Below are 15,096 nucleotides of genomic sequence, written 5' to 3'. Positions count from 1 at the left end.
AGAATGTACAGCTTGTTAAGGTCCCAGCAGCATTACGTGCTCACCCTTTAGCTCCCTCCTGCTTTGTTAATTATCAAAATATTGGTGGGAGAAAGTACAGTGTCTGCTTTATTCTTCTTTTCTCTACATTGGGCATCAGTCTTGCAAGCTGTTCAGAAAAAATTACCCCAGTGGGTTCAGTTTTCCTCTTTAGTAGAACAGTCAGCTGACCCACAAGAAGCAACATAGCATCACACTTGCTACACGTCAAAATAATGCTCTTGGTGAGCTTGAAAGTCTCAACTTCTCTCTGTTCTTCTCTGCACACAGCTGATTGGCTCCTTATATGTGAAAATTTATACTCCATATAGCTTGTAGTCTTTCCTATAACGTCTCTTGCCCAGCCCACCCTGTCTTCCCGGGAAAGCATGTATTTTTCCTTGTAGACCAGCGTGTCCAGAAGGGTGGAATGACTGTCATTCTTGAGCCTACCTATATAACAGATGATAGTGAAACTTGGAAACTGATCCCAAGGCCCTCTGGCTCTCTACTCTGCATTTGCTTTGCTCAGGCTCCCTAACCAATGAGGAAAAGGCTGTTGTTCAAAGGTGGTGACTCATGCAGATGAATGGCCACAGTGTGCTCCATCCCTGCCATCTCTCTTTGTTGTCTTTTGCTGAGCTTGTGCTGTGGTGCCCCGTAAGATTTGTTTATGTGTATGATTTTGTCCTCTGTTTCTGAGAGCTGAGAGGAAAGTCTCCTGACTGGGAAGGGCCTGTGCTGTTTATTTTGGGGCAATTCACGTTTTTGCAGGCTTCAGAGCTGGGTAACTTCTCTACAAAGTAGTGTATCTCGCCTGAGCTTCTTTGTTACTGCATTCAAACGGGAGCACACAGAAGTGGGGGGATTTGGCTGGGTGGGTCTGAGGACTATGCAGATGGAGATGGTTCGGGGAATCTATGACAGAACTAGGACAGCAAAGGCAGTTTCTCGGTCAATTCTTCCTATATAGAAAACTGTGTGCCAGATACCACTATTCATGGCACGGAGCATGAATTTGGAATTACATGTGTCCTGTTTATATTCTTTTTGAATCCTGGTTTTGTATCTTCTTCCCCAAATCCCACTGATTATACCCAGCTGTTCAATACGTAGTTCTGGCCTTAGGTATATCAATAACTTTTCTATCTCATTATCTCTGTCAATATTTCTCTCAATCTCTCTCTTCCCTCCACCTTTCTCTTTCTCTGTCATTGTGACATAGATAATCTGGCACTGATGTATGGTAGGATAGCGTTGCCTTTGGAACATCTTAGTGTCACTTAGAATTTGGGAAATAAGTGGTTAAATTATAGAGGAGGAATTCTCAAACTTTTTATTATCTCACCACATTTTTTTTGTCAAGCATGCACACATTAAAAAAAATAACCATAATGTATAATTAATCTCTTTCATGGAGTCACAGGGAAAAAAAGAGTGTAATGGGAAGAGGACTTGGGGTCTAAAGACATAGCTGGAAGTACTAGCTCCATGACTTAGCTGTGACTAGAGGCAAACCACTTGGCCAAATCTTAATTTGTGAATTGGAAACCATACCACTTGCCCTGACTGTTTTGAAGAATGACCCTAAGGAATGAATTTGAGTCATTTTCACTTCCTTCTCTACCTTTGGAACATCTCTTATGGCCCTCGTTTCAAGAATGAGAAATAATGCCATTGTAGTAAACCATTTTAAAACTTGCTGTCTCTTGGGCCGGGCATGGTGGCTCACGCCTGTGATCTTAGGACTCTGGGAGGCGGAGGCAGGAGGATCGCTTGAGCTCAGGAGTTCAAGACCAGCCTGAGCAAGAGTGAGAACCCGTCTGTACCAAAAATAGAAAAATTAGCCGGGCGTGGTGGTGTAGACATATGTAGTCCCAGCTATTTAGGAGGCTGAGGAAGGAAGATCACTTGAACCCAGCCAGGAATCTGAGGTTGCAGTGAGCTGCAGTGACACCACTGCACTCTACCCAGGGCGACAGAGTGAGACCCCGTCTCAAAAACAAAAACAAGAAACAAAACAAAAGAAAAACCTTGCTGCCTCTGGAAATACAGAATTAGTTTAATATATTTCAAACAAGTAGGCCCAATGGAGAATGGAGTGACAACTGCTGCTCCTACCATAACATTAAGAAATTAACTGGACAACTAAAGTATATAGAAAAAGTTAGCTGGGCATGGTGGCGCATGCCTGCAGTCCCAGCTACTCCGGAGGCTGGGCAGGAGGATCGGAGGCTGGGCAGGAGGATCGCTTGAGCCCAGGAGTCTGAGGTTGCTGTGAGCTAGGCTGACGCCACAGCACTCTAGCCCGGGCAACAGAGTGAGCCTCTGTCTCAAAAAAAAAAGGCATAGAAGAGAAAAACAAGAGAGTGAGCAAGCTTAGTCAGTATTCAGCTGGCCTTTCCATGGTTGCCTGTACACTGTCAGGAGTTCCTTCTAATTCCTCTCGGCACTGGATGTCTGAAGTGACATGTCTCTGGTTGAGAACCAGGTGCCTCTAGGCAGAAAGCACATATTGACTCCCACAGTGAATCAAACAGTAATTTTTATTGTTTGTAAAAATCAGAGTCTTTGGGTGACAGTCAGAAAAAAAAAAAAAAGACGAAGAAGAAAGACAGAAAAAGAAAAAGAAAAAGTTTTCCTCCTGGGCCTGACACTGAGCTGATATATTATTATCAGCTTGAGAACACACTAGCCTGAGGGTCCAGTCTTTTCCTTAATATAGCTGGGAATGCCATTCCATTTGGTTTTAGAAATCCTTTTGTCATCTCTGCTCACCTGCAGAGACAGCCCTCCTGGGAGTGGACCGCAGAGTCTGCATCTGGCAGAATTTATCTGTCCCCCAGCTGAGATTAAATGTCATTGAACAAAAAGACCAATGGCCTTTTTCAGCTGTGAATTCAAGAATGTTTTGATGCTCAAAAATCTAGAGTTCCTTGGTTGGTATAAAGTCTAAAACCATTTTTATATTTTCATTTATTTATTTTTTCTTCTTTTTCTTCTTTATTTTTGGTCTTTCAATACCTTGTATATTAGTTTGCTAGGGATGGCATAACACAATACCACAAGGGAGTGGCTTAAACAACAGAAATTTATTTTCTTATAGTACTCCAGGTTGGGAAGTCCAAGATCAAGGTGCCGGCAGGGTTGGTTTCTCTTGAGACGCCTCTCCTTAGCCTGCAGATGGCTGCCTTCTCACTGTGCCCTCGCATGGTCTTTCCTTTGTGCGTTTATTTCCCTGATGTCTCATTGTCTTTAGGGTCCCACCCTTATGACGTTGTTTAGCCTTAATTACCTCTTTAAATGCCCTGTCTATAGTCACATTGAAAGTTAGGGCATCAACATACGAATTTGGGAGGGGGACCACAGTTTGCTCCATAACACCCTCTTTTTCAGTTCCCTCCTCCCCCTTCTTTCTTTTTGTTTTTTAGTCTGTCTCTCCTTCACCTGCTTTAGACCTCACATGGAATTTTCCAGAGATCCTCATTTGTATCAGTCTACTCATGTATTTAGGGTTATAATATATTTTCTATCCTCAGATTTTTAAAGCCTTTAAATTTGAAACTTGCTGTTCTTTGGACCTCTAGAAGGTCTTGGTCCTTAGATAATACATATAATGCTAATGATAATAAATGGTCCCTCTTATAAAATATTTAACTTATTTATATTCATTTATTGGTGAAAGAAGGGTAAACATTTTAAAATAATATTTTATAGTCAGGAAAATTGAGGGGTACAAAAATCACATTAAAAGTCAATAAGGGGATTAAAAACAGGGCCCACATTTCTTGATATTAGTTCATAGCTTTGGCATATAAAAGTTTTGAAGATGGAATTATAAGTAAAACATTGAGTAGTTACCTCTGTTCTGGATTGGGTCATCTAGTTTTCTTGGTTGATAAACGCATCTTGTCAGTTCTACCTGAAGTGACTAAATCCTGAGAAATCATATAATATAAGCCAAGAATGCCAGTTTACCAGTTTACGGTGATAGTAGAGCTCCGTAGTCAAAAGAAACACAGCACAAAGATATTGGGCCAGACAGTCCATGCGTGGAATTCTGGCTCTCCAGCCAACTTTGTCATCCACTCCAGGTAGATTTCTATCATGCCATTTACCATGTTTTATTGAAACTATCTGTGTCTCTCTTCCCCATTTACAATCAGTAACTTTTCCAGAAACTTCTTGGATTTCAGGCATTATGGTTGGAGATCAGGGGTACAAAGCTGAATAAGAATGGCTAAAATAAAAACACAAAAATAGTAACAATGCCGGCTTGTGGTGATCTCAGTACAGTGGTGGACTGAGAAGTTCTATGCTCTTGTTCCCCAGCAGAAACATTGAAAAAAACACCCAGTACCAACTTTGTAGGAGCTCTGAAATCAGTCAGAGGTAACAGTAACCAAGCAAACGTCCAGTCAAGAAAGAGGCATCTTTCAACTAGTAGGAAAAGTTTGTGTATCTTTGCCCTATCCTCTCTGTGGCATGGCAGCTACGTTGGTTTTGAGCAGCCAACAGCCATTTCCCGGTGTCCCCCTCAAACCAGAGGGAGCAGAGAAGACATTAGTAGCAAATTGTTAGGTACGTCTCTTCGAACCTTTCCATGCGGTACCTGAAGTACTAATGCAAAGTGTTTGTCTCCCTTGTATAACTAGGAAAGCAGGCAGGAAAAGCAGCTGGCAGTGCTTGGAAATGCTGCAAAGTGACTACAAACCTGCAGAGGCCTGAAGAGATTCTGGCTGGAGGTATACAATAGGTCATTTGATCCCCAGAGGAGAAACTGAGTGAGATTCTTTAGGAAATTAGGACACTCAAAAGCAGCTCCATAGATGAGGGAATATAGAAAGCCATGCTCATGTCCAGGCAAGACACATACTCAGAAAAGTCATGAGAATATATTAATATTCCATTTTGGGCTAATGGCTAGATGCAGAGCAAACCTAGCTAAGAAGTGAAGGAGTGCCCCTGCACAGAGCCAGTCTGCAAAGACTCAGAGAGGTGGCTATATTCTCATTTTGGGGGGTTGTTTTGGTGTTTGTTTATTTTAACTCTTGGCATTTAAGGCAATCTCATTTAAAATCATAGCTGAACACAAGGTTAATGAACCTCAGTGATCACACTTGAAAAGAAAGAGTCTTTGCAAAAGAAAGTTTGGAAGTCTCAAACAAATGGACTGCTATAGCTTTAAACAATAACATTTAAAAACCACACAGAGCAAACCCTGGGGGAAGGGCAGAATATGATTTCTGGGGTTATGATATTATAATAATCAAATGTTAGATTTTCAAAAACAGCAACAACAATCACAAAGTGTACAAAGAAACAGGAAAAAATGGCTCATTTAAAGGAACTAAATGAATTGAAAGAAACTGTTTCAGAAAAAGCACAGACATTGGACTTATTAGCCTAGGACTTCAAATAATTTTGTTTAAAATATGCCCAAATACCTAAGGGCAAAACATGGACAAGGAACTAAAGGAAATCAGGAAAACAATCTCTGAACAAAATGAGACTATTAGTAAAGATAAATTATGGAGATGAATCAGACAAATTCTGGAGCTGAAAATACAATAACTGAAATAAAAGAAATTACTAGAGGGGTTCAGCAGCATATTTTTGTAAGTAGAAGAAAGAATAAGCAAAGTAGAAGATAAGACAATTGAAATTATTGAGTCTGAGGAGCAGAAAGAAAAAGAACAGTGAACGGAGCCTAAGAGACTTGTGGGACACTATCGAGTAGACGATTGTATGCATTGTGGGACTTTTAGAAGGAGAGGAGAAAGATAAAGGGGCAGAAAGATTATTTTAAAAAATAATAAAGAAGAATAAGCTTCCCAAATCTGATGAAGGGCACGGATCTATAAATCCAAGAATCTCAGTAGACTCTAAATAGGATAAACTGGCCGGGTGCGGTGGCTCATGCCTGTAATCCTAGCAATCTGGGAGGCCGAGGCGGGTGGATCATTTGAGCTGAGGAGTTCAAGACCAGCCTGAGCAAGAGTGAGACCCCGTCTCTACTAAAATAGAAAGAAGTTATTTGGACAATCAAAATATATATAGAAAAAATTAGCTGGGCATGGTGGCGCATGCCTATAGTCTCAGCTACTCGGGAGGCTGAGGCAGGAGGATCGCTTGAGCCCAGGAGTTTGAGGTTGCTGTGAGCTAGGCTGACACCACAGCACTCTAGCCTGGGCAACAGAGCAAGACTCTGTCTCAAAAAAATAAATAAATAAAAATAAAAAATAAATAGGATAAAGCCAGAGATACCCATACTGAGGCACATAATCAGACTGTCCAAAGAGAAAGAGAAAATCTTGAAAGCAGCAAGAGAGACGTGACTTGGCAGATACAAGGGATCCTTAAGAAGACCATAAACTGATTTTTCATCAGATGCTTTGGAGGCCAGAGGAAGTAGAATGATGTATGTGAAGTGTTGAAAGAAAACAACAACTGTAAATCAAGAATTTTATATCCAGCAAAACTGTCCTTCAAATATGAGGCAGAAAGTAAGACATTATCAGATAGACAAAAGCTGAGGGAATTTATTACCACTAGCCCTCTACAGGAAATATGAAAAGGAGACCCTCAGGTTGAAATGAAAGAATGCTAGATGGTAACTTGAAGCTGTATGAAGACATTAAGATGTCCAGTAAAGGTAATTATGAGTTAATATTATAATAATGTTGGTTTGTAATTGTACTTTTAATTTTCTGTAAGAATTAAAAGACAAATGCACAAACTATGTTATTTGGCATAGTGTGTATAGATGTAATTTATGACATCAATAACATACGGGGGTGTGGAGTAGTTTTTGTATGCAATTGCAGTTAAGTTGGTATCAATTAAAATTCAAGGCCGGGTGCGGTGGTTCAAGCCTGTAATCCTGGCACTCTGGGAGGCCAAGGCAGGAGGATGGCTCGAGGTCAGGAGTTCCAGAGCAGCCTGAGCAAGAGTGAGACCCCGTCTCTACTGAAAAATAAAAGAAATTAGCAGGACAACTAAAAATATATAGAAAAAGTTAGCCGGGCATGGTGGTGCATGCCTGTAGTCCCAGCTCCTTGGGAGGCTGAGGCAGAAGGATCACTTGAGCCCAGGAGTTTGAGGTTGCTGTGAGCTAGGCTGACGCCACGGTACTCTAGCCCAGACAACAGAGTGAGACTCTGTCTCAAAAAAAATAAAAAACATAAAAAATAAAATAAAATAAAATTCAAATGTTGCAATCCCCATGGTAACCACAAAGAAAATATCTACAGAGTATGTATTAAAGGAAATGAGAAGGGAATCAAAATGTGTCACTCCAAAAAAAATCAACTAAACACAAAAGAAGACAGTTATGGAAGAAGTGAGGAACAAATAAAGCTATAAGACATATAGAAACTAATGGCAAAATGGCAGAAGTAAGTCCTTTCTTATCAGTAATTACTTTAAATGTAAATAGGTTAAATATCAACATGTGGGTTTTATTTCTGAAGCATATGAAGACCAATTAAAGTATTGTGCCATATTAATAAAATGAAGGGGGGGAAAACCACATACTCATCCCGTTTAATGCAAAAAAAGCATTTGACTAAATGTAACACCCTTTCGTGATAAAAATACTCAGTAAACTGGGAATGGAAAGAACTTCCTGAACGTGATACAGGCAGGCCATCTATGAAAAACCTACAGCTGATATCACACTCAGTGGTGAAAAACTGAATTTTCCCCTAAGATCAGGAACAAGACAAAGGTACCTGCTTTTACCACTTCCATGCAACATAGTATTAGAATTTCTAGCCAGAGCATTTGGGCAAGGAAAAGGAAAAAAAAAGGAATCAAAGTTGGAAAGGAAGAAGTAAAATTACCTCTGTGTGCAAATGGCATGATCTTATGTGTAGAAAACCCAAAAAATACCATGAAAAAATATATTAGAAGAAATAAACGAGTTCAGTAAAGTTTTGCAGGATAGAAAACCAACACATAGAATTCTGATTTTCAGTCTGGCATGTAAGGAACTTAGAAGTCCTTACACCATCTTAACAAGTAAAAAGCTACACAACCTGAAAATTAACAGCTCTTCTTAGATCCCTCAGAGAATTGAGGTCATAGGTCATAGGTCAAATTAAAGAGAGAGGCAGATACAGAGAATCCCAGTGTACCAGAGCAGAAACCTCTGCAGCACCAGTACCAGAGTAGGAAACTTAAAACTATTATTGACACATTGTTGGAGGCCTGATAAGTCTGAGAGTTAAAAACTCCAGGGGGCCCAATCTTAGGAAGTCCTCCCATCCCAGACTCTTGTGAATTTTGCCTCTAGGAGCTCTATTATGCCCTCATGGTGAAGATGAAAGAAAAATTCCCTCATGTTTCTGGCAGGGGGAGGAGAAATGTAGCCATTTTGAATTATATCTAGAGCATTCTGTTCTTAACAAAGCCTGCCCACAGGAGAAACTGTCTTGCCCGAGTTTAACCTACTGGGATTGTGTCAGAGCCTAAGTGACCTGGGGGAGAGAAAATACATAACTCCAGTCCCCTGTAGCCATCCTGTCCCACCTAAAGAGGGTAGGGACTGAGAAGCACTGGTGACAGTCACAGCCCAAGGGCACAGGATCACTAAAGGACTGAGACCTAATTACAGGCCTATAGAATGCTTCCCCTATCCCCACCTTATCACCACAACACTAAAGGCCTGTTTACTCAGTACATCAGTTTTGGCTTTCAACAAAAAAATTACAAGGCATACTAAAAGGCAAAAAAAAAAAAAAAGTTTGAGGAGATAGAGCAAGCATCAGAACTCGATATAGCAGAGCTGTTAGAATTATCAGACTGGGAATTTAAAACAACTGTGATTAACATGCTGAGGGTTCCAATGGGGAAAAGTGGACAACAAGCAAGAACAGATGGGACAATGCAAGCAGAGAGATGGGAATTCTAAGAAAGAATAAAAAAGAAAAAAGGAATTCTAAAGATCAGAACACTAACAGAAATGAAAAATGCCTTTTATGGACTCATTAGTAGATCTAACACAGACGTGGAAAGAATGTTTGAGTTTGAGAATATGTCAATGGAAACTTCCCAAACTGAAACCACAGAGAAAGATGACTTTGAAAAAATGCAACAGAACATCCAAGAACTGTGGACAACAACAAAGGGTGTAACATACGTGTAATGGTAATATCAGAAAGAGAAGGGAACAAAAATATTTGAAGCAGTTATGATTGAGAATTTCCTAAAATTGATGCCAGACTCCAGGAAGCTCAGATAACACCGTCCAGGATAAATGCCAAAAAATCAACGCCTAGGCATATCACATTCAAACTGCAGAAAATCAAAGGTAAAGAAAAAATCTTGAAAGCAGTCAGAGGGGAAAAGTATCTTACTTAGAGAAGAGGAAGGATAAGAATTGCATCAGACTTTTTGCTTCTGAGCAAGAATCAAGAATGGAAGCAAGAAGAGAGTGGAGTGTTCCTAGTTTGGAGTTTATCACTGCTATGAAAATTGTGTACAGGTTCTTGGGTGAACATGAATTTCCTTTTCTCTGGGATAAGAGTATAATTGCTGGGTCATATGGAAGTTGCATGTTTAGTTTTTTTTTAGGAAACTGATAAACTTTTCCAGAGTGGCTACACCAACAGTTCATCACAGGAGAGCCTTCTATTTTTTCTTTTTTAACTTAGAAGAGTGTACTGGACATTTCTGTACTAACTTTGGAACTTTCTGTTAATCTATAATTATTTCAACATTAAAACCTAAAACACTTGTTTGCTTATTTCTAAAATGATGATGGTGAGTATCAGATCATTATGGTGTTTGGATTCTAATGTACACACTAAAAAGAGTGAAGTAATTGTTTTAAAATGTTAATGTTTACAGTATCCCAGAAATTATAAGCCTTCTGACTTTTTAAACCCATGTAAACAAATTTAGATGCTAACTTGTATCCTTTGGTGTTGTCACTATTTTTTAAAAAATTTTTTATTCTAGCCGGGCACGCCTGTAATCCTAGCACTCTGGGAGGCTGAGGCGGGTGGATCGTTTGAGCTCGGGAGTTCGAGACCAGCCTGAGCAAGAGTGAGACCCCCGTCTCTACTAAAAATAGAAAGAAATTATCTGGACAACTAAAAATGTATAGAAAAAATTAGCCGGGCACGGTGGCGCATGCCTGTAGTCCCAGCTGCTTGGGAGGCTGAGTCAGGAGGATCGCTTGAGCCCACGAGTTTGAGGTTGCTGTGAGCTAGGCTGACGCCACGTCACTCTAGCCCGGGGAACAGAGTGAGACTCTGTCTCAAGAAAAACCAAAAAAATTTTTTATTATGATCAAATACACATAAAATTTACCATTTTAGCCATTTTAAAGTATATGATTCAGTGGTATTAAGTACATTTATAATGTTATACAACAATCACCACTATCCATTTCCAGAACGTTTTGTTCATCATCCCAAACAGAAACTGTCCCCATTAAACAGTGATTCCACATTACCTCCTTCCCCCACCCCCTGGTAACCTCTTGTCTATTTTCTGTCTAAAATTTGCCTCTTCTAGGTACCTCATATAAGTTCAGTCTTACAGTATTTGTCTTTTTGTGTCTGATTTCTTTAGCATAAGGTCTTCATGGTTCATCCATGTTGTAGCATGTGTCAAAATTTCCCACCTTTTCAAGGCTGAACAAGGTTTTGATTTAATTTCTTTAAAGACTAGTGATGTTGAGCATCTTTTTTTTTTTTTTTGAGGCAGGGTCTCAGGGTCTCGCTTTGTCACCTGGGCTAGAGTACAGTGACCTCATCATAGCTCACAGCAACCTTGAAGTCCTGGGCTCAAGTGATCCTCTCGCCTCAGCCTCCTGAGTAGCTGGGACTAGAGGCGTGCGCCACCACACCTGGCTAATTTTTCTACTTTTTGTAGAAATGGGGTCTTACTCTTGCTCAGGCTAGTCTCAAACATCTGATCTCAAGTGATCCTCCCACCTTGGCTTCCTAATGTGTTAGGATTATAGGCATGAGCCACCATGCCCAGCCAAGCATCTTTTCATGGGCTTATTGGCCATTTGTATATCCTCTTTGGAGGAGTGTCTATTCAAGTCTTTTGCCCACTTTTGATTCTGGTTGTTTGTTTTTTGGTTGGTGAGTTGTAGGAGTTCTTTATATATTCTGGATGTTAGTTCCTTATATATATGCTTGGCAAATATTTTTTCCCATTCTATGGGTTGTTTTTTCACTTTCTTAATAGTGTCCTTTGATATGTAATTTAAAAATTTTTGATGAGGTCTAATTTACCTATTTTTTCTTTTATTACCCTTCCTTTTGGTGTCATATCAAAGAAATCATTACCAAATTCAGTGTCATGAAGATTTTCCTTTATGTTTTCTTCTAAGAGTTTTATATTTTCAGCCCTTACATTTAAGTATTTGACATTTAGGTGTTTTAAACTAATTTTTTATATGATGTAATAGAAGGGTCCACTTTCATTGTTTTGCATGTGGATACCCAGTTTTCTCAGCACTATTTAAAGATTAAAGATTGTCCTTTCTCCATTAAATGATTTTGGCATCCTTGTCAAAATTCATTTGACCATATATGAAAGTTTATTTCTGAGCTTTCTGTTCCATTCCATTGGTCTGTATGCCTATCTTTATACTGGTCCCACATTGTTTTGATTATTCTAGCTTTGTAGCAAGTTTTGCAATCAGGCATTGGAAAAATATATAATAAAGATGAATAAATGTGGTACCTATCTTTTAATACTAAAATATTAGCTCCATGAGAGCATAGATTTTTATCTGTTTTATTCATGTATCATTACTTCTATTGATATCTGGAACACAATAGGTCTAAATAAAAATTGCTGAATGGATGGAATCTCCAAAACAGTGTAGAGTCTGATGGACAGGTCAAGACAGACATGAAATTAAATAGGAACAACATTTCACAGATTAGCAGTTTTCTTTTTTTCTCCTTTCAAAAAACCTTTTGCTCAGTCTTTACTAACCTCAGTGTGAGTATTCTGATAGCACTGGGATTCAGTGTGTGCACAATTCAGTTCAGCAGCCACCACTGCAAGCTGGCTCTCAGACCCCGTTTCCTTACTGGTTAGGACATCATCTTATCCTCAGACATGGGGTAGTATTCCAGATGAGTTACTTATGATGTCTGCAAGTGTTAAGTTCCTGGCTTCCAAGCCTCATAGCACCAATCTTTTACATGGTTGTTACTTAACTTTAAAGTGACCCTAGGCTATTGGAGATGGGCAAAGAAAGGAGTTCTAGAATATTTATAAATTTAAGAATTGTTTATGAATAGAATGAGAATTCTGAGAAAGGCCTCTCAGCTTAGGACCTTATGTGATGTAGGGCTCAGCTGTTGCAGATAATCACTTAAGCTAGAATTTCACTTATTCTCTATTCTGGATTCCTCTTGGGACATACTGTCTCCTAAGATTGGCATAAAAAGTTGCCTGTTAAACTTATCTAGGGTAGTTGGACAGGAGAGCGGTCAGGCCAAGACTTCATTAAGAAGTATAAAGCATTCACTTCTTTGCCACAGTGCAGAAGGATAAAAAAAGTGATTATTTCCATTATCTGGAGCTGCAACCTTAGCTTCCTTAGGTTGTAAGAAACAAATTGGCTTAGTTTACCCTAGAGGTTTATTGTTAAGATATATATCTCAGTTTGTCTTCATGAAAACGCAGCATTACTTATCTTTTATGTCCTCTAGTTCATCTGTTTTGCAACTCTGTTTTTTCCACCATTTTGATGAATCAGCTTCTCTCTCCTTACACTCTACTTCTTCTCTACTTGTCATGTGATTATAAGCTCATTTTCTTGTCTCTGTTGGCTTCATACTTCTTAACACCTCTAAAGCCCCTTTGATGATCTTAGTGTTGAAAGCTGATCCCTGGTCTCTCTTGTAGCCAGAGTTTCTGTGTGTCATCTAAATCATAGTGATCATATTGAAAGAACTGTTTATGGTCACTTTCCTTAGAACGAAGCTGTGTGGCCTTGGTAGCTACTCAGATCATCATATATTCTTTTTTTTTTTTTGGGACAGGGTCTCCCTTTGTTGCCCAGGCAAGAGTGCAGTGGCGTCATAATAGCTCACTGCAGCCTCAAACTCCCAGGCTCAAGCCATCCTCCCACCTCAGCCGCCTGAGTTTCTGAATAGCTAGGACTACAGGCATGTGCCACCACACCCGGCTAATTTTTCTGGTTTTTGTAGAGATGGGGTCTTACTATGTTGCTCATGCTAGTCTTGAACTCCTGGTCTCAAGCGATCCTCTCACCTTGGCCTCCCAAACTGTTAGGATTACAGGTGTGAGCCACCATGCCTGGACCATTATTCTTTATTAAAGGGTCACTAGGAGTTTTCAGTTTGAAAGAGAAGTAGAAAGTGCTGTACATGCATTGGATATATTTCTGGCCTCCAGAAGGAGTAGCTCATGGTTATCCAAAACAAAATAAAATCATCTTCACTTGTCCTGGTTCTATAGCCTTTTGTAGAAGTGAGTGTTTTAGAAACTAATAGCAGTTTAGGTATATTATACTTCTGTTTTTTATTAGATCCCTTAAGGCTTTTTGCTAGAATCAGTGAAGTCTTACTATTTAGAAGGGAAGGATCAAAATGTGTCCTTGGCATGGATACATGTAGCTGGACCATTAAATAAGATGAGAAAGGAAAAGAATGGATTGTTGAGGCCAGCAGGCTCCCTGATGTACAAGGAGTCAGGAGGCAGCTCAGGGTACCAAGTCTTTAGCTGGCACGGTGAGCCACGGCTCAGAGGCCTTCACAGAGCGTCCTGGATGGAGGCCGCCTTTGGGGATGGCATATTTTCTTAGAGGCCAGGTAGCGTAAGAACGACATTTTGTAGGTGGTCAATGTAGCTATTTGATTTTCTCTCCAAAAAGATGAGTTGAGAAATTTTGAGACCACGATAAACTGGTTTCTAATGTTTGCTGATGGAACACATGGGGCATCAGATACTAGTTTGGGAAGGGATTGCCATGTAAGTAGTATATCTTGATTTCATCAATAATATAAACTTAGCTTCATGAAAATCACCAGTTGTTATTTTTCTCACTTCCCCAAAGACTAGTGAAAACATCTTCGTGGACTGGAACCATTGGGTTAGATGCTAATACAGGGATGTAGACTGTTCAGCTGGCTGATAACCGTACCCAGAGGATATTGATGCTGTCCTTAAGGGGAGAGTTCCAGGCCAAGAGTTTGGACCATCTCATGTGGCAAAGGGCACCTTTGCAGGATTGGAATCCTGGGGGAGAGGGGAGGCAAGAAGGAGGATGGCAGAAGAAAGCTATTCGGGGCTGGGTGAGAAGTGTCAAAGGGTTAATGATGACTCTAAGCAAGAAGGAAATGCTTAGAGGAAAGGCTTTAATGCTCTAGGGGCCTTTGTTCTGGGACTGAGGAGCAGAATGAATTCTCAGAAGTCCTCCCTTTCTCTTGGTTCCTTCCAGTGAAGGTCAGATTGAGACAGAAAGCAGTCAACTTGCTGTACCTGAGACTTTATTGTGGATGGAATATGATATTTTTCCATCTGTGGTTAGTGACTCTAGCCTACTTAGAAGGAAAAAAACCTGACCTCAGTCCAAGGTTTCTCTGTTGTTTTAGAGGTGCATTGTCTCTGATTTAACTTTTTTTTTTCCTTCAGGCTGCTTCATAGGGGCGGTGAATCTCAAGTCTAGCAACAGAAACCCAGTGGTACAGGAATTTGAAAGTAAGTACAAGGGAGATACGATGAGGACAGTGGGCACCATCTAGTGGACATTTGGTGGTCTTGCAGCCAACTCAGGACACTGCTGTTGTTGTGCCTGGGAGGTCCTGGGGCGGCTGGGAGTGTCCCATCAGCAGGCTAACCCAGAACTCTGTGGTGGGGCTTCTGTCAGCTGACATCTGATTCCTGCCTGGCTTTGCGATTACACAGCAAGGGGATTTCTTATGCGCAAGCAGAGTGTTGAAGGGAATTTTACTAGAATTTTACTAGAATTTCTCTTCTAGTAAAATTCTTGCTATTGTCTTCATTGTTTTTCTGTTGAAAACTCATCTTTTCTCAGAGTCTCTTGGAACTTGGAGGGGGCTAGGTTTTAAC

General features: G+C 40.1%; 1 protein-coding gene across 1 annotated transcript in view; it reads left to right on the top strand.

Moving 5' to 3' along the window:
- The window catches only part of JAM3 (junctional adhesion molecule 3), a 65,618-nt gene that overhangs the window by 37,154 nt on the left and 13,368 nt on the right, over positions 1 to 15,096 (top strand). The window contains exon 2 of the mRNA XM_045555644.1: positions 14,659 to 14,724. Within this exon, the coding sequence (XP_045411600.1) occupies positions 14,659 to 14,724 (66 nt within the window). The remainder of the gene's footprint in view (positions 1 to 14,658; positions 14,725 to 15,096) is intronic.

Source organism: Lemur catta, chromosome 7 (assembly GCF_020740605.2).
Source record: "Lemur catta isolate mLemCat1 chromosome 7, mLemCat1.pri, whole genome shotgun sequence".
In the NCBI taxonomy this organism is placed as follows: Eukaryota; Metazoa; Chordata; class Mammalia; order Primates; family Lemuridae; genus Lemur; species Lemur catta.
This window is presented reverse-complemented; position numbering and strand designations above follow the sequence as displayed.